This window comes from Lepisma saccharinum, chromosome 21 (genome assembly GCF_977018435.1).
Source record: "Lepisma saccharinum chromosome 21, izLepSacc3.1, whole genome shotgun sequence".
Classification (NCBI taxonomy): Eukaryota; Metazoa; Arthropoda; class Insecta; order Zygentoma; family Lepismatidae; genus Lepisma; species Lepisma saccharinum.
In genome coordinates this window covers 38,507,392-38,531,644 of record NC_139249.1, presented here as the reverse complement: position 1 = coordinate 38,531,644, position 24,253 = coordinate 38,507,392, and the positions used below count along the sequence as shown (strand labels likewise).

The window sequence follows — 24,253 nt, the reverse complement described above, 5'->3', positions numbered from 1 at the left end:
CTACAAACTACTATTTCAGTTAAGTCACACCCTTTACATAGAAAATTACAATTGCAACAGGAACTTTTCTTTGCTTTCTACACTAATATTGTGTATTATTTAATAATGTGTCCACCATCCGTCACAATCTATAACCTCATTAAGTCTCTTAGGAACAGACTGAACTAGTCTCTGACAAATTCGTGGTCGGTTTTGAACGGTCTTCCACACGTCCTGAACATGGGCAACCAACTCTTCTCTTCTCTGTTCTTGCCGTGGTTCCCACTCCCTTACAACCATCGACCAGATGTGCTCGATAGGATTTAGGTCAGGTGATTTTGGTGGCCATTGTAAAGTTGAAATTTCCTGGTGACTTAAAAGCCAATGCTTGGTTACATGAGATGTGTGGACACTGCTATTGTCGTATACAAAATTAATGATGGGCATCTCCTCAACTGGGTATACTGTACGGACAGTAGGAAGCATACATTCTTCTAACACTGAAACGTACTCCTGTGAATTCATTCTGGGAGAAATTTCTTTCAATTCACCCATAGTTGCACTGCTCATCCAGGCCCAAAATGCAGCACTCACCCTTCCACTTCTTTTCTGCGCCAAAACATGTTGTTGAACGTAACGAGTATTTTTTGGTCGCCACACCGTAAGTTGACCAAGTTGATCTGAACTGAACACCTTTTCGTCACTCCATATAACTGTGTCCCAGAATTCTGCAGGTTTACTCATATATTCCAGAGGAAATCCAATTCTTTCATTTCTGTGATAGGTTGTCAACATTTCTTTCCTTGCTGGCTTTCGGCTGTGAATACCTGCCGAATGAAGACGCCTCCGGACAGTTGATGCTGCGCATGGCAGGTTCAGATCTTGACAAATTTTTGATGCTGGTAGAAATGGGTTCATTCTATTCATATTTAATATTTCCGCATCTTGTTCCATGGTGGTTTTTCGTTTCGGGCCTGATTTTCTGCGAGTTTTTAAACCATCTTCACCCTCATCTTCATATCTTTTAATCCAATATTTAACACAAGATGGGTCTCTGCCAACAGCCATAGCGATATCTTCTACTGACCGGCCACATTTCGACATTCCGATCATTCGACCCCTTGTCACCTCACTTGTATACGGCATCACTTAGAAGTAACAAAGGTCTCTTCAATATTGGTGTATTATTATTATTAATATTAATGTAATTTTTCATTCATACAATCCGCCCTAATAGATAGGGGTAAAGTACAGTATTTTGTATGAGTCACCGACTTACGTAAGGCTACAATTTTATATTAATAACAAGTTCACGTCAAAAGAGGGGTTGGTTCCAATAGGTTGAGGATATTCTGACCCTTCACACTTTCCCCTGGGATTGTCTAGTTTTACTTTTCTCCGATAGCGGCGCCACTGTATGTCGACTGCTACATTTGAACCAACGATTTATATAAACATAGCTAAAGAGCACGAATACATTAGCTAAATATATAAAAGTTAACGCAATTTACAATATATAAATACTTCCGAAGTATAGAAGTGTTTAAAACATTCATATTCATTATTTTTCACCCACCACTGTAAACTAATTTATGACTCGGCATGTTAGTTTAGGGCACATTTACTCTGTGACACGGTGTCTTACGTAATGTAAGAGCACAGAAAAGTTGCCTACTACAGTGGTTCCCTCCCCAGGAGATCAATTTCAGATAAGGGGGTGGAAATATAGTCTGATGATATTGAGATGTTTATATTCTTCCCCGGGAGAATAGCATTGTTAATAATATCGAAAATATTAACAAAACTGTAGCTTAGATCTTCATGAATAAAAATTCACTACCATTATCTTAGCTACGTTTTCAGTTCATTGTTTTGACTTACGAAATAATGCAAATCAACAAATTCATATCCAATCACCTAACACAGACTTGTTTCATTATTTTAGTAAATCGATCGTATCCCATTTTCGTTTGTGTGTGTGTGTTTTGCAGCAATCACTACTTTTGTAGTCCTTTTGGAAACACGATTACTTAAGAGTGTAGTTATAATTTCAAATTGTTTTACCAGTTTGAATAATTTCTCGATCCTTCTCCTCAAAACACTGCTCAAATCGAAATAAATCTTTCAAATAAAGAAATATTTTCAGGTGGGCATATATCAAGAATACTAGGTAAATATTCTGTGTTAGTGTAATTCTAATTTCTCAAAAATTAATAGATTGGTTGGGAGTGGGGGGGGCGAAGATTTGAAATTGAGAAACTCACTATTGTCTAATTCGTATGTGGACGAAAATTAAGGGGAAAACTAAAATACAAGTAAATGTATCATTTTCATGCTTTTTTTTACACGCCAGCCAGTTTTATAAATATACACATATATGCCATACGGATAGGTGATCTAGTGTGTTCATTGGTTGACGCAGTCACACCCCGAAGTTCCCTGTTTCGAATCCTGGCATGGGTGTTCTCTGTGAGTGTATTTTCAAATAATTACTCACCCTAATCGCCGTGATTGATTAAAAATGACAGAGAGCTGCGCTAAATAACAAAAATGCTTTATAAAAAAACTTCAAGCGTCTATGAGTTTCAAAACTCGCGAAGCCTGGCCAGTTGTGCTACGACACTCACTATTTCGCAGTCGCTTCTAAATTTTTAATCAGAAAGGAAATCGAAAGTGCTCTAAATGTAGTATCTGTATTCGATTATGGGCTCTCAAGTATATGTTTTTTACCAAAATGTGCAGGCGTCACGGGCCGTTCATGTGAATCATCGCTTACTTTCTTTCCTGTCAACCATAGCCAGGAGCTTGAGCTGCCTGTGCGATATGACGTAACAGGCAGGTAGAACCACCTGACCAGGCTCGTCCCTAGCGACATCCACACAGCTGTCTGGAGAAGGAGAAGGAGAAGCTTCACTCCCCGCCTTCCGGGAGTTTAAATAAATCCCGCTGTACATGGCATCCGTCATGATCAGAATTTCCCTGTAACTCTGGTAATCTTCGTCGGTGTAATCTTTCGGCTGCTTTTTGGCAACGAGTTCCCACAGTCCCACCGTACCCGGATACCTGGTCCAACTATTCTTCTCGCCTAAATTAACTTTAATGTCGTTGCCTTCGAAGGTGACTTTCGATTTACCAATCTTCCACACGACACCCCCCTCGTTGGTTTCCATGCTCGGATACAATCCGAACACTTCATCCTTGTCGAATTTCCCCGTGCTCAGATAGTCTCGTGCCAAAGGTCCCAACTCGATTTTATCCGAAGACGTGCTACCTATGGCTCGACGTCGTGCCGGTACTTCCTTCAGTTCGAACGGCGTCGAAGGAATGCTCGAAATGGGCGTGGGTACAGCGTAACTTTTAGCTGCGAGTGGTATGAGTTCGTTGATCAATTTTTTTTTTTTTTGTTCCGTGACACCTTTAATTTCTTTACCTAGATCGCTGATGGCATCGATCATAGGTTGATCTTGACGCTTCTTCTCTTCGTAGAATCCGCGATTCTCGGATTTATAACCTTTGAAGCGTTTCGCGAGGTAATCGCGAAGCTTAAGATTTTCGTCTTCGATTTTTCGTTTCGTCATAACGTTATTTATACACGTCGTTTCTCACAACGTTCTCACAACGTTTAGAAAGTCGTTGATTTTGTTTCTGTATTTTCCGTCGTTGGGTTTCCTCGTCATGTCGATCGTCGCGAATCCGAAATTGTCACTGTTCCAGCAAGAAGAGCAGCAGCGTTCCGAAAATTGATTGTAGTTCATGTCTCCGCCTACGTAGTCATCGTACGCGTGCTTGAGGTTGGTGTGATCTTGACGAAACAAACATATGAAATTAGCGTTGTCGCGTAGTAACTGTTTTGGAATTTTGGAAAACGTTTGAGCTAGGTAAAAGCAATCCATTCCTTTGTGACGACCTTGCGTGAAAAAATTGCAAATTTCATTTTGATTTTCCAGGATGACATCGTCGAACACAACGACTGAATTTTCACGACAATCGTCGAGTGGTTTTATTTCCGATGCGAACGTTGCAATGTCCAGACCATCGTACAGTTTCATCAGTTGCTGGTATTTGGATTGCTCCAAACTTTTCGAGAATACGTACAGGTGCCTGTTCTTCCAATCTAACCAATTCGGTGCGAGGAGAAAATTGTCCACGAGCAGTGTCGTTTTCCCACACCCTGAAGGACCTACGATTAGACAACGGATGCTGTCGGGAAGCAACTCGCCGTTCTTTTTTTTCGTTTGACTTTCCGAATCCGGTATACGCTTCACCACGTTCCACGTACTCACAAGATCACTTCGTTCGCGTCGATCCAACTTGTTCCCGGAAGTCCCAGCCATTTGACAAACAGTTTGTCACCTTTCCTACGCAATACTTTCTCGATGAGGTACGTGTCGGGGTGTTTTGTTTTAGAGAGTTCCTCTTCGTAAAATCTTCCTTTCAAAATCTCGCCGCTACTATCTTTTATTATATACGTGTGTCGGTTTCCGGGTAAAACTCGAACCACCGTAAAAAGTTCCGTGCTCCAATTTTTTGTGAATCCCTTCTCGAAGGTGCGTTTGAATTTGCTGATTCTCACCTGGTCTCCAATTTTGAATTTTGATTTCTTGGTAGTCGTGGGAGTGTACTTTGGACAGTAAACTGTAGAAATTAAACGCTGCTCGTCAGATTTCGTAACGTCAGCTGGCTTGATGCCTATCGTTCTGTGTACCGTATCATTATAGGTGTCGACGAGTTCCGGCAGGATGTCGACCCACTTGTAATTTCCCCGAAGCGTGAATCGTTTCCACATGTGTGTTTTCAAGGTTCGATTAAATCTTTCCACGATGCTGGCTTTGATGTGACTGAAGGTCGAATAATGTCGAATGTCATGTTTTTGAATAAACTTTTGGAATACGGCGTTGTAAAATTATTTACCGTTGTCCGTGTGCAGAAACCGTGGTCGTCTGCCGCTTTCGCGAAAAATTGTCTTGAATGCTTCCGTGACGCACGTTCCCGTTTTGGCTTTCAAAGGTAGAGCCCATGCGAATTTCGAAAATGTGTCTATGACGGTGAGGAGGTACTTGTTGCCCTTGTTCAATTTATGTACATTTTTTAAGTTGCCGCTGCTCATCTCCACGAGGTCACTTTGCCAGAGGTCGTCGATGCCCTTGGTTACCACCGCCAAACGTTCGTAGTTGCGGCGTGCAGGTTTATGCAATTCTTCGACGATGGCTTGCCTAGACATTTTTTTTTTTAGAGATTACGTTTGAAGAGAAGCACGAACGTGAGTCTCCTGTAAATCGATTAAATCGCTCCTCAACTTTTTAACTCGAACGTCCAGCATGAGAATCTCTTCTGCGTGGTCTACACGCTTGGTGTGGCCGAAAATGTCGTTAGGCATTTTTTTGTTAACGGTTATTTATAATAGGATAGGTGATTCGTAATTCTACAAAGAGAGGAATGAGTTTATCGTAATCTCCCAGGAGTTGAACATAAAAATAATCGCCTGCAGACACATCGTACGCCATGTCAGAAAGCACCTTGTCGTGCTTGATTCGAAAAATGTTCTTGCCGGTAGATATTTTGATTTCGCCTACGTTTTCCGGATTCACGGTGATTTGAAGTTTCCCATCGATCGGAATTTCGTAAAAATGTAAATTGTTGTTGAAGACATAAAATGTCTTGCCGACGTCCTCGTCCAATTTTGTCCAAATGCTGTTAAGGTGAACGATCAGTAGACCGTTGAGTTTAGATAACACGGAAGGTAAGAGGTTATTGGAATTTGGTGGTGCAGTTTTCATGATGGTCTGCTTTCTGTATCCGAACCGAACAAGTTCATAGGCATGGTTATTTATTTTTTGTACGTGCAAGATTTTTTGTCATTTTCAAATTTTTGATTTGATGTTAGGTATCCTTTTTTTTCAAATTTTTGGTTTGATGTTAGGTTTACTTTTTTTTTTGTCATTTTCAATGTTGTTTTTTTGTTTGATGTTAGGTTCACTTTTTTTTATGGACATTTGTAACATTTTTTTCCATCTCTAAAACGGTTGTGTCCCCATGGGAGTGTGTGGATTCCACATTGGAGAACGCACCTCTTGTCGTCGTTGGGATCCAGGGCAATCTTCCTCACCTCGCTGGTGGTCAACACATGGTCGACGCTCTGGATGCGCTGTTCTGCTCTTAGAACCGACGACCTGGTCTTGAGGCAATCGACGAAGTCCTCGAATGTAAGATGCTCCCGAACCACCTGTCTGCCGACACCCTTGGCCTTCTTGGTAACGCTGCCCTCGGCTTTGATGGCATAGGCCTTGGCGCGAAGACCTGCAAACTCAAGAATCATGTCTCCGTCCTTCTCATCTTTGAGTTTGCCAGGCACCTTCTTGTTGCGGGCCAGGATGCCGTACTTGTTTTGCTGGGGATAGCCCGAGGTGTCGAAGAGGTTAACCAAAGATGGAACTGTGGCTATATCCCTGTATGCATCGGCTGAGTGGACGTGGTACACCAAGCTGTCCGTGTCCGTGTAGAGAAGCGAGATGTTGTGGCCGTAGTGTGGACGTAATATGTCGTAGTACGTCTCGAACATGTGTAGCTTGCTCAGATCCAGAACCGTGGCTCCAACGTAGATGAGCTTGGTGAGCCTCACCTCACCTTGCTTCATGTGAATCAGAGCCAGCTGCTCGTTGTAGATTGTTCGAGACTTGAACAATGGACTCGCGACAAGCTGACGACATCGCTCTTTTCTCGTCACCAATTTTATGTCCACGCGATTCCGCACATTCTCCATGGTCTTGCCAAACGCCGCATTATTCATGAGCTTGAAGAAATCCTTATCAAGCTCGGACGTGGCTGCGGTGCGGTGTTTAGTGTTGACTTCAATATATGGACGCAACCATGGAGAATGGTTGAACTTGAGGATGCGGTGTACTGCGTGGACCGTGACCCCTCGCTGCATCAACCACCGGAGATTCTGGTAGTGCAGGACGTAATTCTTCTTGGGTTCGAAATCCATGACGAGCTTCGTCTGGTTGGAATCGGGTGGACACTTGAACTCAGGTGCAGGGGGAAGATCGCAAAATACATGATGTAGCTTCTCGGAGAATTGCAGATCAACCTCGGCGAAGAACCCATGTTCCGAATCGTCGAAGCTTTCGATGTCGAAGTTGGAAGGATCAGTAAACTCGAAGCTTCCGTAGGGAAGTCGCTGCATCATGGAGTGCCCGTACAAGTTATTCACGTCCGTGTGCATGATGTAGCTCGACGGTTGGGAGGAGTCGTAGCCAGTAGCCATGTGATGGTTGTTGGCGCGCGCGTGCCGTTGCGACACCTGGACCATGCCACCCCGGATAGCGCGCCCCACAAACAGCACCATGTCATAATCGGAAAGAAGCTCCAGCTCGATTTTCGTCACCAGAAACATGGCTGACCACGCCAGTCCGGGGAGACTATAGAAGTAGGCGGGGTCCAGCTGGTAGATCTTCATTGCGGTCTCACGGAACGTCTGGAACACGTCGGCGAGGAGCGTCACATCAAGTTTGAGGTAGGCGTCGTGGTAGTCCCCGAGAGTTCGACAACCCAGCTCGCGCCACATGGACTGGGCATGGTGATATTCTTCGTCGGTGATGTTCGAGCCTCGTAGCTGACTGTAGAACTTCGCCTGGGGAGGTAGCGACGTCTCCGCAAACTTGGTAGGGTCTGTGACGTATTCGTAGGGGTAGACCCCCTTACGCCTGAAGAGACCGGCGTCCAAGTTCGGAAAGTTTGCAGAGGTGATGAGTATTTGCTCGTCGCTAAGCTTCCCTGCGAGAGCATCGAGGCTTGCCGGGAGGAACCTCAGGGAGTCGAGGAAGCGAAGCTCGACGGTAGAGCGTGATCCCGGGATCGACACTCGTTTGCTCACACTGATGTAACGCTCCTCGTTCTGGGCGAGAACGTTGATTCCCTCGTTGTCGTACCCAAGATGCTTGATCAGGTGGTGAAAGTCGTACTCCGAGCCGTTGTGGAAGAAGATCGGACTAAATCGCGGGTCCCGGGCCATGAGGTTGCATCCGTTGCACCAAGGACCAACGTACCTACCGTTAAAGTGATCGTGGTGTTGGACTTTACGGTTGTTGCCGGTGTACTTCTTGACGCAGACAGGGCAAGCGATGGCCTCGTCGTGTCTACGTTGATCGTCGGGGGACAGTGGGAGCATAGACTTGGGGGCCAACAGTACCTTCCCTATCTCGATGGCCTCGACAACCATCCTCTCGAGAAAGTGTTTGGCTGCGTCGGGACCACGGTACACGTAGGGCTCGGGGGCGATGTGTTGGTCTCGCCGCACCACAACGTAGGCGTAACTCGAGGCCTCGTGGAGTTGGTAAGGGGTGGTGGAAGAAACTTCGGGATCGGGATCGCAAGTGGACAGGGGTTTGAGGAAGGCCTCGAAATCCGCGATGATGATAGCGGGGTGCTCTACCATGGCACCGTGCATGTGGAAACGCTCCACGGTGCCAGGTTTGGGCAAGACTGCCACAGCCGGCTCGTTGTTACTGCAGTACATCTTGTGGCTAGCAAGCTTCTTGGCAGCGATGTTGGAGCCTCGAACATGTTGGTAATTGTGTTGATCCTGTCCGTCGAACATTGACAAGCACCTGCGACACACCTCGACGTGGTGACTATCACTGCTCCGTTGGCTCGAAACAAGTCTAGAGAGGGAATGGATAAGGGTGTAATGGTGATGGGTTTCGTCCTTGATGAGCAGAAGATGAATTTCCTGCACACCATCGTCGTCTACGTCGCTCACCCGGATAGGGTACACCACATTTTTGTCAGTGAGGCCATAAACGTTGATGGCCAACCGAGGGTTGTGTGTACGAGCCTAAAACTTTCGAATGTCCGAAAGCGCCACCGGGTAGTCGATCCCAACCATCGAATCTTCCAGCTCTGACTCGTAGGGTAGGTAGTGGTTAACTCGGCGTGGATGGTTTTTCCAGTGGACAGGGTGCAACGCTGCCAGCACACACCATACGAAGCACTTGGCGTCACTGTTCTGAATGTTCAGGACGGCCTTCTTTGCAGCAATGGTAGGTGGTAAGGGGACGTAGCTGGAGGCGGAGAGAGGCACAAACTTGCAAAGTTTGATGCACAGTTCGTGAGGCTCACCACACAGCGAACCCCCCGAGCCCTTAGCTTGATGTTCTTCTTGTTTAACCAGCAGCTCCTCGGCAAACTTGTTGTAGATGACCTCGAGGTTGTCGACATCCGCCAGATGCAGCGTCTTCGCCTTGGTGTTGTGGCAGAAGCTGTAAATTTCATCAGACGGCTTCTTGTACTGGCAACGTAGCGATGCGTAAAATTTGGTGGAGTGCGTTGCAAGCGCATCGCTGAGGATTGAAATAATTTTGGCTTGCACGTTCTCCAAAAAGCTACGCACGTCACATGAGCCCCCCGAAGTGAGGACAAAGTCCTCTAACAAACGCTCAAAAGCAGACTGGTTCGCTTTCGCCACAGGCTTGACACGTTTGGCGGATGGTGGCGAGTCGGCTTCCGCTTTCCTCTTGGTCGAGCTGGTCGACGGTAGTAGAACAGGTGCTCCGACGACTTTGCATGTTGATGTTATATGCCTTTTCAAATTATTAATAGTAATATGTTTGTCGCACCTGGGACATGGTTTTGTAGCGGTCACATGCTTCCCAGGTACACAGGTACGACAGTGCCTTTGGAAATGTTTAGTTGAAACACCAGTTTCACACGTGGGGCAAATTTTCACAGATTGCATCTTGTTGAAAATATTTGTGGGTATGTTTAGTGGAGTGTCACAAAATAAAGGCTTTACAATAAAAAATCTTGGAAGGCTAATTCGCTATAATGAAATATTTGTGGGGTATGTTATTTTATATATATAGTAGAGTGCCACAAAATAAATACTTTTGCAATAAAAAAAATCTTGGAAGGCTAATTCGCTATAATGAAATATTTGTGGGGTATGTTATTTTATATATATAGTAGAGTGTCACAAAATAAATGCTGTGCAATAATTCACGATGGTGCTGGGTTTGGTGGGAGTGTGCTATTTATGTATATGCTACTTCTTGCTTCTTAATCAAGCCTGTAAATAATTTAAAAAAATAATTAAGCTTGTGTATAGAAAACACAAAAATATTATGTGTACATAATTCTACCAAACAATCTTTTTTTTCTAACCCTCAGCCCTCTTGGCGTATGAAGTATAAATCATAATTTCAGAAAAACATAGTTATTTTCCGTTCGCCATTTTTTTTTAAAATTAAACCATAAGCTTTATTTATGTTTATAGTATTCGTCGAGCAATAGTAGATAAAACAAGAATGGGTTTTCTACAACCCATAATTTATGAATTACAAATCATCTTAGAAATTACATCTTGAAAATTTTAATCCAAAATAACTCGAAAACAGCAGGCACTAGTCATCATCCCTCCAATAAGTTGTAGAGTACTTCTAATTTTGTATCGAATGCTATTAAAATTTTCGAATTACAGTAAAAACTAAGCCAGCAAATCAAGTTTCTCAAAAAAATAAAAAAATTGTCTGTATTTCCGAAACTTGAGGGGGTGGAATCGATTTTATTTGCTAGTCGAATAGTTTTCGTCGAATCCTATCGAACGAACCTAAAATCATCATCCTAGGTCAATTAGGAGCCAAGAAAATCAACGTCTTGTAAAATGTCTTAAGACAACAAATCCAACCCAGAGTATCAACAAATTCAAAAAGATAAAGTTTCCCCCTGTGCACATGTATAATTCGGATCCCACTGTAGGTCCAGTCCAGTGCATAAAGCAGACTTAAAACAACAAATCCAACCCAGAGTATCAAAAAATACAAAAAGATAAAGTTTCCCACTGTGCACTTGTATAATTTAAAACACCAAGTTCGATACCCGGCGGAGGTAGTTCGGATCCCACTGTAGGTCCAGTTTCGATTAGCCTTACTGTGCATAAAGCAGACTTAAAACAAAACAAATCCAACCCAGAGTACACGCGTCAATACCATCCACCATGAGTAAACTAACATGATCATGATCATCGTCCCTCCCCTCCCTCCGATTGTTACCTCGCTTTTATGTTATTCGCGATAAAGAATAGTTTTTTTTTTTCAAGCGCACGTTATGTATGCTCATATTTTTGTTTAGCGTAATTTCGATGTTTAATCAAAACAACACTTCCTGTTCACTAACGCCACTCGCAATTATTATTATTAACACACACACACATGCAAGAGAAATAACAAGAAACAAAACTTACCTACAAAAGGCTGCTAACAATTTAACACACACACAAAACGGTTGTATAATCGCGTACAGTTGCAAAAACGTTACTCTTCTGTACAGAAACTTTCACGCTACTGTGTTTGATCTGACCTACATCGACACCACAGAACGAAAGTCATCTCTCCCCCACCCGTCGTCACATCCGATTGCGATGACAATATAAGCAAAACTAGGTCGTGTCAGTATTGCCAACTCACTAGGCCTCTGAGTTTAGGACGACCCGACTTGTGCGAGCGGTGGGTGCAGCCGAACACGGTCGCCGCCCAGCATCAACTCGAACTGGACGGCATCGAAGTGGTGCGTTACCTTTTCGGGAACCTCTCCTCGTACACGCTGAAATACGTTTCGTTGTACTTCAACCTGGGAGAGAAGATGATGCCCGAGGGCGAAACCGTGCAGACGCTCTACGAGAAAAACGAGATAGACGATTTATTGCAATACAACGTCCAGGATTCCATGCTGGTGCGGGACGCGTGTTTCTGAAAAACGGACTCCTGCAAACGATCGTCTCCACGTGCTGCCAGAGCGTGTTGCGTGCGGGCCAGGTTCGCGGGCACCAACTCAACTTGCATCTCTCGCATTACTATTTTAGCGAAGCGTTGCAAAACGGGCGATGTTTGTGTTTCCCACGGCAGCATCTCGAGTACCACCACAAGCTGGTCGGGGGATACGTGCACCGTAACCCTCACATGAACGTGGCGCTCAAGAACAGGACCGAGAACGAGATTATTTTGGTGCTGGATTTCACGTCACTCTACCCGAGCGTCATGGTCGCAGCTGGACTCTCCCCCTTCAACGTGAACTTTGGGAGTGGCGTGAATTCCACACCGGAACGTCCGTTCCACCAGGCACGGAAGTGGACGTTTATCGCTACAGCACGAATCCCACACCGGCTGCACGGAAGCGGATCTCCACGTGTATTTTTCGCCCGACACGCTCAACGCCGTGTGTATACGCAAGATCATGACCTTGCATTTACTCATCACGCTGTGTCAGCGCAACGAATGAGAGAAAGTGAGTTTTTTTGAGGTTTTTTGGTGCTGTTTTCTTCGCTGTAAAACATCGTCAGCGCAATAAATGAGAGAAAGTGAGTTTTTGAGGTTTTGGTGAACCCCAATTGATCGAAGTGAGTTTTTGAGGTTTTGGTGCTGTTTTCTTCGCTGTGAAACATCGTCAGCGCAATAAATGAGGCGCGGAACGTGGAGAGAAAGTGAGTTTTTGAGGTTTTGGTGAACCCCAATTGATGGCTGTCAACCGGGTTGATTACACTACTCAGTTAGAACGCCACCAGTGCATTAATGCAATGAAAAATAATATATTTTTTTTATTTTGTTTGAAATCACTCAAATAAGGAATCGTATGAAGAAGTCTTCTTTGCAGCATTTTTGGTAATTTTACGTATGTGTTAGTTCATATTTTGCGATTTTTTAGTCCATATGTATGTAGCTACATACAAAGCCACTTGTTAGTACATATTAATCCTAGTCCTGGTATAATGCATGACGTTTAAAACGCAACGTTAGATAGATTTGAATTCTCTAATTTCCTTGTTGTATGTAACAGCTGTGCATCGGCGCACTGCAGTGATTTTTCTATCTGCTCCATTAGCAACACTGCTTCTTTAGTTCTGTCGCGCATCGCACGGCAGAAATATCTGTGCTGGACTATACGTAAGTGTTGCTGTCTGTGCAGGAAGAAATGGCCGCTAGAAATGGATATATTATCGTAAACATTCTCGTGCGTTGAAAGGAAATTAGAGGTAAAGCATGTGCATGTGTTCGTCGACCCACTCAAAATTTGAAGAAGACTGTCGCGTTTAAAATCAAGGGGTTTCAGGTTCGAATTCTAGTGCCCACTTATCATGTGCGATTACTCTTCAAGAACAGTAAGATCACTTCTGACGAGTCGATTTTTAAATTGTAGTTATAGCTTACAATTGATGATATTCATTATAATTTGTGTGTATGAATAATTGAGGCCAGTGATTCATAAACACATCCTTAACACCTTCGTAAGTTTCTCATTCAAATATGTCAAAATGATGGTTGTATATGGTAAAAAATGTATATGTACCCCCCCTTTTCGAGGATAGTGGGCACGCCACTGGTTTCATATTACATCGGTGAACCCCCAGGAAAAGAACCCACGAGCCGCGCCTGGTGTACCACCAATTATTTCAGAAACACCCGGTATATGGAAGCAAGTTTAATGTAGTACATAAAAGGGTTTATGCATAGTTTGACACATTGTCGACCTCGACCATAACGGAAGTGTTAACACCATAGACCAGTCACCAGTAGACGATGGGAGGCTGGGTGAGCCAGAGAGCTGATTGAAATAGCCCATTCCGGAAATTTAATACAGCACCTGTATTCCCAGGTCAGTAAAGTAGTAATTGATGCCGTCGTTGTCACGTGAAAGTTTCTCAGTAAGCTGCAGGTACTTTCTTCAGTTCGCAGTAAGAGATGTAAATTGAACTGAATGTGAAGCTATCCGTACACGATCAAATGAAACACGAACAACACATTGAGTTCCGCGCTTAAAGGAAATGTCAGAGTTCCAAGTCATGTTTCTTCTCGTATTCGTGCTTACCGTCCAAGAATATCTAATTAGGAACGGTTCCAAATAACATTTTCGTGACCGACTGTTGACCAATCGGAGCAAATGCTAATGGAATCGATTATCGAAAAAGGCATCGATGTATTTGCTTGGAACTTTGATCACTCGAACTTGAGGGGGGAAAGGGGAATTCGAGGTGTCAAGGATTTCGACTTACCAAGGTTCGAGTTATGGAGGGACAAAATCGCCGACTTCGAGTTATACAGGGTGTTTCCGGGCTGATGATGCAAACTTTCAGGGATGATGGAGAAGGGCACATGTATCTGTTTGAGATAAGGAACACTGGTCCCGAAACGACTTAGTCGAAAGTTATAAGCGAAAATCGGTGTATGAAGACGTAATACTTTTATTACCTGTACAAGTTTCGCAAGCTGCTACCTTCACAACAGTTGTTCAAAGTGGCGTCCCCCAGCTTCGCTGCAGGCGTGACATCGTCGCACAAAGTTCTGGTATACCCGTTGGAACAACCCTGGGGTCGTTCGAACAATGTCACAGGCAGCGAGAATTCTTGCCAGGAGATTCTCTTCAGTCTCGACAGGTGTCTCGTACACAAGACTTTTCACATGACCCCAAAAGAAGAAATCAAGTAGAGTCAGATCAGGTGACCAAGCTGGCCACGGAACAGCTTGTGAAACGTGTGCAGGTAATAAAAGTATTACATCTTCATGCACCGATTTTCGCTTATAACTTTCGACTCAGTCGTTTCCGGAACAGGGTTCCTTATCTCAAATTGAGACATTTGCCCTTCTCCATCATCCCTGAAAGTTTGTATCATCAGCCCGGAAACACCCTGTAGAGGTCTAAAGTTTACTACACTTCGACTTATTGAGGTCCGTGGGACTAAAACTTCGAGCTATAGAGGTGATTAGAATTTAACTTCGATTCATAGAGATTTTCCATAGTCTACTTTCGAGTTATTGAGCTCGAGCGGCATCCCATAAACTGTACAAAAATTCTCTTATCAAGGTTTTATTAGAGTTGTTGAGGTTCGAGTTATCAAGGTTATACTGTATTCAGTGGTGAAGAGAAAGCGACGCGGAAAGTGTAAACGCGTGTTTGTGACTTGCAAGAAAGGAAAAGAGAGCTGATGAAACTTTATCTGTATGTATCTCGCTGCAATTATACAGAAAGAATAATGGATATTTCTACAGCTGTGAGTGACATGATAATAAAATATACTCGATAACCAATTGTAAAATAGTGTATAATACAGTAAATCTGCATATCCCGGAACCTCTATATAAGAAGGAAACCTGTAAATATGGGGGGGGGGGGAAAGTCCCCAGAACGGACCGATTTTATACCTGAAAATGACCTGCTTAAGGCGGAAACCTCCTTAACGCAGAAACGGAACACCATTTAAAGACCAACGAGTTGTTTTTATTCTCAGTAAGACGGAAATTTCTTCCTTTATTTTTTTCGCTCGCAAGAAAACAATGCAATACTGTAAGTGGAACACGCCTCTGTTGCCACTCGCTTATCGGTAACATTGATGATATGAAAGAATGCGCTACAATACTCATTCCGTTTCTTTTTTCATCTCTTACCCTCTTTCTCCACCTTTCTTTGTCTGTTTCTCCTCTGTTCTTTCGTCATCTTTCTATTTTTCTTATCTCTCTTTGTTTCTTTCTTTTTCTTCACTTTTATCTCAATCTTTCTTCACCTCTCTTATTCCATCTTTCAATCTTTCGCTTTCCCTCCATACACATCGCGCTACGACGCCAGGGGTCCCGGGTTCGAAAATATGCATAAGTACGTACTGTACGTTCTTACAATACTGTAAAAAGTTTACCAACATGCTGTGTAGTTACATAATTGTAATCTCTGCTATGCTTATTGCGACTTTATCGCATATTTATTCACGTACGTACATGCATTAGTACTCTACATTATAAGTAATGCGAAATGTAAATCTGTCTTTCCATTATTTCCTGCAGCGCTCTATACTGCATTTAAAGTCAACCCTGTATAAGAAGGAAAACTGTTAAGACTGAAAATTTTGCTCGGAACCATCATGTTCCGGGATAGACAGGTTTTACTGTATTTTGCGTTGATCTTAAATTGTAGTTTCAATTAGTAAATTAAAAAAATGACCCCGAATATGAGGATAGGCACCTAAAATGAGACCCCCATGTATCTCGTAAACAAAGAGCTGCACCCTAGCGGAAAGAAGCTATAACACAAGGAGGAATCGCGCCATAGCACTGGAAGTCACGTGAGCTCTTTGTGTAGATACGGGTGCCCACAGTGGGATATTATGAGGCAGACTGCGCCATCGAAATTTTTGGGGGGGATATTTTCCTTATAGCAATATAAAATTCAACATTTATATATTTTTTCCAAAATAAATATAAACACCTTAGGTACACCATATTTAATGCATTAGATGAAGAAAATGAAGTATTTTGAGGTAGCGATTCCCACAGGTGGGTTTGTGGACTGTCGTTATGTCCAGCATTTGACACAAGTTGAATTACGTTATTAACTATCCATTGTTGTTATATAAATACCAAATTATAGACTGCCAAAGAAATTGTAGCGGGTAATATTATTTCTAAGGAAGGGGGAATATTATCAAACTCTTACACACTGGGTCTTAAATCGACACGTGGATTCTGGTGGGGGATTGAGGATTAAGGGGCAATATCAGACTATTGAATATCAGTGTTAAATCTTAGATTATCCTGGGAATGTTAGTTAAGGGGGCTGAGCATTAAATTGGGGGGGGGGAGATTTCCAACTCTTGTATTAATATTACGTCTATATTGTAGCGGAAAATGTGGTTTGTGGACGGAGATTTTTTATTTTGGAGGGGGTAATATCTAGGTATTCTTCAACATAAACAGTGAGTCCAAAATTTTGGTTGGAGGATTGAATATTAAATTTGAGGGGAGGAGATATGGATCTCTTAATAAAGTGAAAAATCTTAGATTGTCAAGGAATTTCTTTAGGGTTCGAACATTATATTTGGGGAATATATTTAGCGATATGGTATGTGCACGTTTCGGCGCCGAACATGGGAAAAGAGTAGATGGAAAAGAGTAAATATCGAGGGATTATATGTAATGACGTCCCATTAAATGAATATTCTTGCAAGCCTGCAAAGAAATATATATAAAAAATTTCTTACAAAATGCGTGTATTTCATTTTCATGAGAGGATTGTAAAGAATTATACTGTACCTGCATTACAAGGCATAAACAATATTCTCGACATTTATTAATAATATAATTTCTTAAAATATAATGTTTAGTGTCGGTATACTGCTTAATTCAAAGCAGGTGAGTCAGTTTAATGATATGGTTCTATTAGCAATAGTATTCTATTATTGATTACCTTTAGGCTATGGTGCAATATTTGTACTAATTGTGTACTTCATAGTAACGCGTTGCACATTACTCAATAAAACAGGAAAATAAAGAGTGTCAAATTCGCATTTCTAAGTTATTGTTGCAGGGTGATTTTGCTTTATTAAGTGAAATTTGCACTATAGATGAAATCCATGTAATTATTGCTATGGATTACTAAAAAAAATTGTAATTACCCCAAGCAGAGGGGGTGAGTTCTTTGAAGGAGGCGCCTCATTATATTCTTGTCCCGGCCTTAGGAATTTCTACCTAGAGTTCTGTAATTCTCGATCTTAAGTTGTGTAAGACTTTGTGATAAATACCCAAATTGTGGGTTATTAAAATCTTGTTCTCCAACCACAAACACTGTCTAAGTACATATTTATATAATTATGGCACTTGAGATTGCTAGCTTTCCGTTATTTCGAAAATTCGAACCATTAAAAAATATGGACATTTTAACAGGCTATTGTATTCATATAAAAAGAATTATTATGTATTCACCCAAAATATTTTGAGGGGTAATGCATCCATGGTCTAGCTGGGGGATGGAAACCTCTGTTTAAGGAGAACGGGCAGATCAAGTATCATGTCCAGTAAAGCTTAAAAAAACGTTACTTTCAGTAGATACGCTATCGTAATTAAATACTTCATGTGTATTACCACATGATTTGTGGGGATACATGACGAGATTTGGGGGGCATTGCGCCATTGGCCTTGGGGTGGATGGACACCCCTGTGTGTAGAGTTGGTGACGGAGCGAATGTGCAAAGGAAAGCGTGATCCTGGAAATGTTGCTGTCGTTTTGAAATTACCTGCTCAAAATGGATAAGGTAAGTTGTTACTGATCCTCGTTTTACTGTGTTTCGTAGTGGTGAGTGTGTGTGTTGTACCATGTAATGAGTTGCTAGGTTTCTTCCACTTGTAAGAGAGATAGCGTTGTTCATCTGTTTACCCTGCGAAGGTCCTATTATGAGACCTGGTAGCTACTTTATGTGTAATATAATGTAGGCTTAGGCCTAATAGGCTAAGTTCAATTTCTTTTCATAGTTTCATTTGAAGTGGACCAATTTTGGTGACAACAGGATAGCATAGAAGGAACACTTTGTTTTGTATTTTTAGCATGGTAAAAATAGTCAGTTTATTTTTTAGAATAGCCTAATCTTTTTTAACATGGTGTAAAAGTAATTTCGTTTCACTCATAGTTGGGTAAAACAATAATTTAGTTCATTTAGTTCAAAGAGACTCCTGAATGCTGAACTTATCAAGAAATGATTTACATAACCCAAACAAGGTCGGGGTATCTTATTTGGTACAGTGGGATCCATGAGTATTACCGTGCAAATTGTCCATCACCATGTTCGTGCACTTTATTTGACCCAATAAGAGCTTCAAGAATTAAGGAGAAAACTTAAAACAAGCTGTTGACAACTTCTGCACAAGCATACATAAAATCCATCGCTTTAAAACACATAGGACGTGAGAGAAAAATTAATGAAAATAGTCATGGACAATTTGCACGGTAATACTCATGGATCCCACTGTACCCCCTATAAAAATAGCCCAGTAGCACTTGTGTTCATTTTAATAATTTATCAGTTACTTTTTTTATATTCCAATACCTTGTATCATAAAATAGACTTTCTACAAAATATATTTTTTTAAAAAAAACATAAATCGTTTGTGCTTTAATTAACAAGTAAATCGAATTCTAAGAAGAGAGTGTGATATTCGGGGTCTTTACCCTATATATCTGTGCAAATGAGCAAATGATATTTTATGAGATTTTTTTATGTAGTTACGTTCACATAGTCATTCTCGTATCTCAGATTACATTTAGACAGAGAAAATTTGTTATTATTCTTTCGAGTTTCTGATATACCATGCATTTTCCCTTGCAAAGGAAATGATTATCTTTCTTAACCGCTAAAATCTAGTCTATTTTCTTTCTTGCCGTACACACTGCCACCTTTCCGTGAAATTCTCAAACATTTCTTTGATGGTGTACGGGTGAAATTTAAGAACTTTCAAATTTTCCATGTTGAATGACTTTCAATTGTTTTTGATGGGTTATTAGTGGTCTCTTTCAATAACAATTGAATCGTGTACGGATGGCTTAAGTCTCTTCATCGTATTGCTATAACAAACATTTCTTTCCTCAGCCGAGGACATCGGAGTGTCTTATGAAGCTGGAACTGAACTCCGTCCAACAGCCCAACTGCACCAACGTCCTCCCCACCAGGAGTCAGATGGGCGACGGGATCTGTCTCCTGCCAGGAAAGGGGAAGAAGACAGTCTGCCCGGTAAGAGAAACAGTCATTTTCTCATTCCTTCCGTTTGTTGTTGTTGTTGTTGTTGTTGTTGTTGTTGTTGTTGTTGTTGTTGTTGTTGCTGTTGCTGTTGTTATTATTATTATTATTATAGGTTATAAAACAAAACTCAACAACTTATTATTAGGTAGGTGAACCAAAGGTGGCCCTAGTTAAGCTTCTAGGGCAATTTACAAACCTCGAATAAGAGATAAATTTCTGAAATTAAAATAAATAACTCCTATAACTAATTAATAACGTGTACCAAATGGATATTTTGTAAAATTTGTTGCAACTTTTTTAAAAAAAGAATTACAACACCGTTACAAGGTGACCCACGGCTTATATAGTTGGCTTAGAAAATGATTCTTTTGCTCAAGAAAACATATTTATTCACGTTTCTACATCTTATTAGAGAAAATTGTTGTTGTCAAAGTTTTGATTGTTTACATGCATTATATACAGTCCAGTTATGTGCCGTAGACTATAAGTTTACGTCTACATGCGTTGTCTGCACGTAATCTACGCGTAGATTACATTGGGTTGTAGTTTACATGGACTACGTAGACAATCTAAAGTGCATTAAAATTAATTTTCAAGGGTTCCATGAAAGGAAAGTGACATTTTCAACTATATTGGTTCCTAGCGAAATGAAAGGAACCCTATTTACAACAAAATTTATCTTCTCTTCTATTTATCAACTATGGAAGAAGATAAATAGTATGCAAAAAACAACAACAGATGGCAGTCGTGAGGCAAGAGTGGGCTTTTCACCATAAAACACTAGAATATATCCTATATTAGGTTTCTTCCTAGGTGAGAAATTGTTCGACTTTGGAAGAAAGAGTATGAAAAGTTCTCTTCACACATTGGCAACTGGTACGCAGTATAATTTTCTTTTAATTCCACGGCGCTCTTTGCTAAGTTATCACTTTTCGCCATATTGTTTACACAGATTACGTAATCTATGTATAAAATAGTCTATGTGTAGAATGTAGACTATCGTTGTTTACGCGTAGACGCACATCACTGGTAACGACGAATAGCTGATCTTCGTGGAGGACTCGTCTACACTGTCCCTACGACGCCAGGTAGTCCCACAATAAAATAACTTAAATAAAACGGCTGCTGGCAGTCCAAGACAGTTCGTTTTCTGCATGGTGCACCTGAAGGGGACTGGGTACATTAATGTAATGCCATTTGTTAGCAATGTTATATATTAATATGATTTTTTTAAAGTGGGCCACCTTGGTAACACGGGCTGGCTACTATTGGCTGACCTACCTTATTATTATTATTATTATTTAGCAGTGTTAAAGCCAAGTCCCTGTGCTCACCAAACATCTCTTAATTTTCTCCAAGTTTGTCGGTATTTTCTATCTCACCTTGTTCATGCAATTCTTGCTCATTCTTTGTAAGTGTCCCTTTCTAAATTTCACCATATAATCGCTCATCTTCATTGTCGCAATTAGTCAAAACGTGACAGAAAGAAGCGATGTAAAATAACCTAATTAAATTTTAAAAAATAGAACCCACCACATGCCATAAACCTTATTACTAATTTTTAACAGAAGTGTAAATCTTTCTTACATGTGCTAATTTAATGTTTTCATAGCACGTCTGAATTAGACACAATTATTTCGTAAATACAAGCAGTGCAGTATCTGTGATGTCCTACCCTCTTTCAGCGCCTTAGATTAACGATTCTGCATTTTTTTGTAAATGTGTATTTTTGCTTATTTTATGTCCACTTTCTACCTCTCTAGGTTAATCACGAAGATGAACGATGAATTGGTGAAGTAGATGGGGGAGAGCACAATGAAAAATCAGTGCCTCGCACAGGATTTGAACCTAGAAGCACTTTTGCCATGAAGATGTGCAACATGGAAACACTGATAATATACCGTAATGATTGCGTAATCTATCTGATTGAGGCATTATCGTAGATTACTGAAAAGTCACTTATCACTTAAATAATCATGGCAGTGAAAGTAGATGAACACTTCCCGTATAATCTAGTGAGGAAAACAATATGTAATTTCAGTTATAACTTTTAAATCTCACTGTGAATCTTCAATAGTAAGTTATTCAGGTGTCACATTTGTTATGAATTATTTGAAGTGATTTAAAAATGAATATAACGCATAATTATACTATTGAGTTAAGCTTTCTATTTGTCACGATTTTCTTATAATTTCTGTAATACCAGATTGTACTTTCATCTGTGTGAGAAATATAAGCCTAATGCCCCATAGTGCGCTTATTACACATATTTTACAATTTTCTCACGTTTAAACATTGAGTGTCACCATAAATAGTGATGGATCTCTCCAGCACCTTTTTTTGTGTTTTCTGTCTGTAGTGCCATGGATGTTTGATAATAATAATTCCAATATTATGCAGTGGCGTGCGGTTACCATTTAGATAGCCTAAGTACTGAGTATATAAATTTTAAGTAAACAATAGTAAATCAAGGGGCAGGCTTGCCTTGATAAAAATCACAGTTGGTAATAGTTTAAATTAAAATAATAAATATATCAAAGATAAGAATCACAACGAAACCCGTAAACTGAGGAAAACCGAAAATAATACGAGTTGAAACACTCCGATAGACTCTCTCTCTGAGTAAACTAACTCCCTGTCCCATGCTAGCTTCGTTAGTAGCAGAAATGCACGCACACGGCCCGTGACCTTAAGGTGCGCGCGGAACTGTCTGCCACTGCTGAACTGTTGCGAGAGGGAGATCGCTTCGGCTCAATCTCAGTGCAGGAGCTGGTATTTGTTCTATGTGTAGCGAAGAAATGGAACGGTTTGATCTAGATATTATTGAATAATGACATAATATATTGTTACGTTATTGCATATTGCATTCCGAAGCAATGCTTCCGTAGCTTACATTGTATGCACGCCACTGATATTATGCTTCTTGTTAGCTAGAAATTCTGTTTTCTTAGTGCTTACGTATTTCCATATACGTGACCATGTAGAGCACACCCGTTTGTATGAACATCCACATACCCGGCGGTTAACGTGTAAACAAGTCCTAACTATATTCAAACCATGCCTTTATGATATTCCTAAAACTGTTTTAAAATAATGGATTTCAAATATTCTCTTCGTTTAATACAGCGCCGAACCATTTTTCTGTCAGTTGCTTACCTAATGTCTAAATTCAAAATTATGTGTTCCGTTTGATCCCTTTCGTTGAGAAGATTAGTGTGTGTGTTCTAGTTCATTGAATTCTGAACAATCTCACTTGTTTCTGTATTTCCAGGGGGACCCAGGCGGTGTTCTTCTGTGTGATGGAATGCTTGCTGGTATTACGTCACAGGCTAACGAGGCATATGGCTGCGGCAGTGCGAGCGCCGGACTCAGGTTTCTTTCGATAGCGCGTTATCTGGATTGGATCATAGAAATAGTGAAAAACACTGCATAATACGGACTATCATGATTGAATATGAGACTTTGTCGAGCAAATAACAAGTGAAATATATTTCTTTGTTTCATATCAGTGAGATAATACATAATTAAAGTGTCGGTGATTTGACCACGTGTCCCATTAACCTTTGGCAACACCATTTTTTAAAAGAGGTGTATTGTAGAGCAGTACAATGGTCTAAATAATACTGTTAAGACTGAATATGTGCATTACGACTATCGGTGAATCATTCCCATGTGTTTTCAACATGTTCAAACCAAAATATGAGAGAAATAACATGAAAAATAATTCAGCTTGCTTACAAGTGAACCTTTTAGTTCAATGCTTTAAATATTTACCACCAGATGGGACTGCAAATTAAGTTAACAAAAAGAACTGTTTGGTGAATCCATATCACAAAATTTCTGGCAACGTAAATGTGGAATTTTAACAGTTTTCTGAATTAAAAATTAACCTGAAGGTAGAATTTCAAATATTATAATATAATGCTTTAAAACAACTTTATCTTCTTTTCATTATAAACATTGTTAGATAATATGAATTAATATTTTCGTAATAGTATTAAATTTATCGTGAAATTTTAAATTTTGAAGGTGTTACTTTTTATTAGGTTGGATTCAGTACCACGCTTTACTTTTTCTACTACCACCATTTTCAAGTGTTATCGTTGCTGCGTTAAAATATCAGCTTAGAATAATAAAATTTCACTTTTGGGGGGGAAGAACAAAACCCACGACCACTACACACAAAGCAAGGACGCAAAGAAACTGAGTATTCATTTTCTTATTGCTCACCCATTAATGACATCAAAACCAATCATATTTTTTAAAGGTATTTTGGCAGTAATCACATGTTTTTTTATGGATTTTTACATATGTTTTGCCTTTCTATGTAGCCAAACAAAAATTACAAATGTCAGTGAATTGCAGATAGAAAATAACTTCATGTTGCATGCGCTTACATTTCGTATTTCTTTTTTACATAAAATGCAGTATTTGCGTCATTACCAGTTTTCGGAAGTTGAGGAAATGTCTTCTTTTCTTTATGATGTAATAGACGTTTCACACGAAAGGGAGTCAGAATCGGTAATTTTTATTTTGCCTTTTTTGTCCTTTTTCCCATTTTTTGCCTTTTCTCATCTTTTTTTTAATATTTTGCATCTTTGTGGTCCTTTTTAAGCTTTTTTTCAAGTTTTTTGTAATATTTTCATACAAAATTACCAATTGCTCAACTGCCAGCTATAGCACGTAGGAGGCGGGATTACTGAAACAATAGCCAACGTCTTTCTGTGGCAACAA

General features: G+C 40.7%; 1 protein-coding gene across 2 annotated transcripts in view; it reads left to right on the top strand.

Annotated features, from left to right (window-relative positions):
- Window positions 1–23,303, top strand: part of LOC146004244 (granzyme B-like) — a 49,321-nt gene extending 26,018 nt beyond the window's left edge. The window contains exons 7-8 of one of the 2 annotated variants that reach the window (XM_083142925.1): window positions 19,370–19,510; window positions 22,791–23,303. In XM_083142925.1, coding sequence (XP_082999051.1) covers window positions 19,370–19,510; window positions 22,791–22,952 — 303 coding nt within the window. In that variant the 3' untranslated portion in view covers window positions 22,953–23,303. The remainder of the gene's footprint in view (window positions 1–19,369; window positions 19,511–22,790) is intronic. The other variant, XM_083142924.1, reaches the window with a different exon arrangement.
- The last annotated feature ends 950 nt before the right edge of the window (window positions 23,304–24,253 follow it).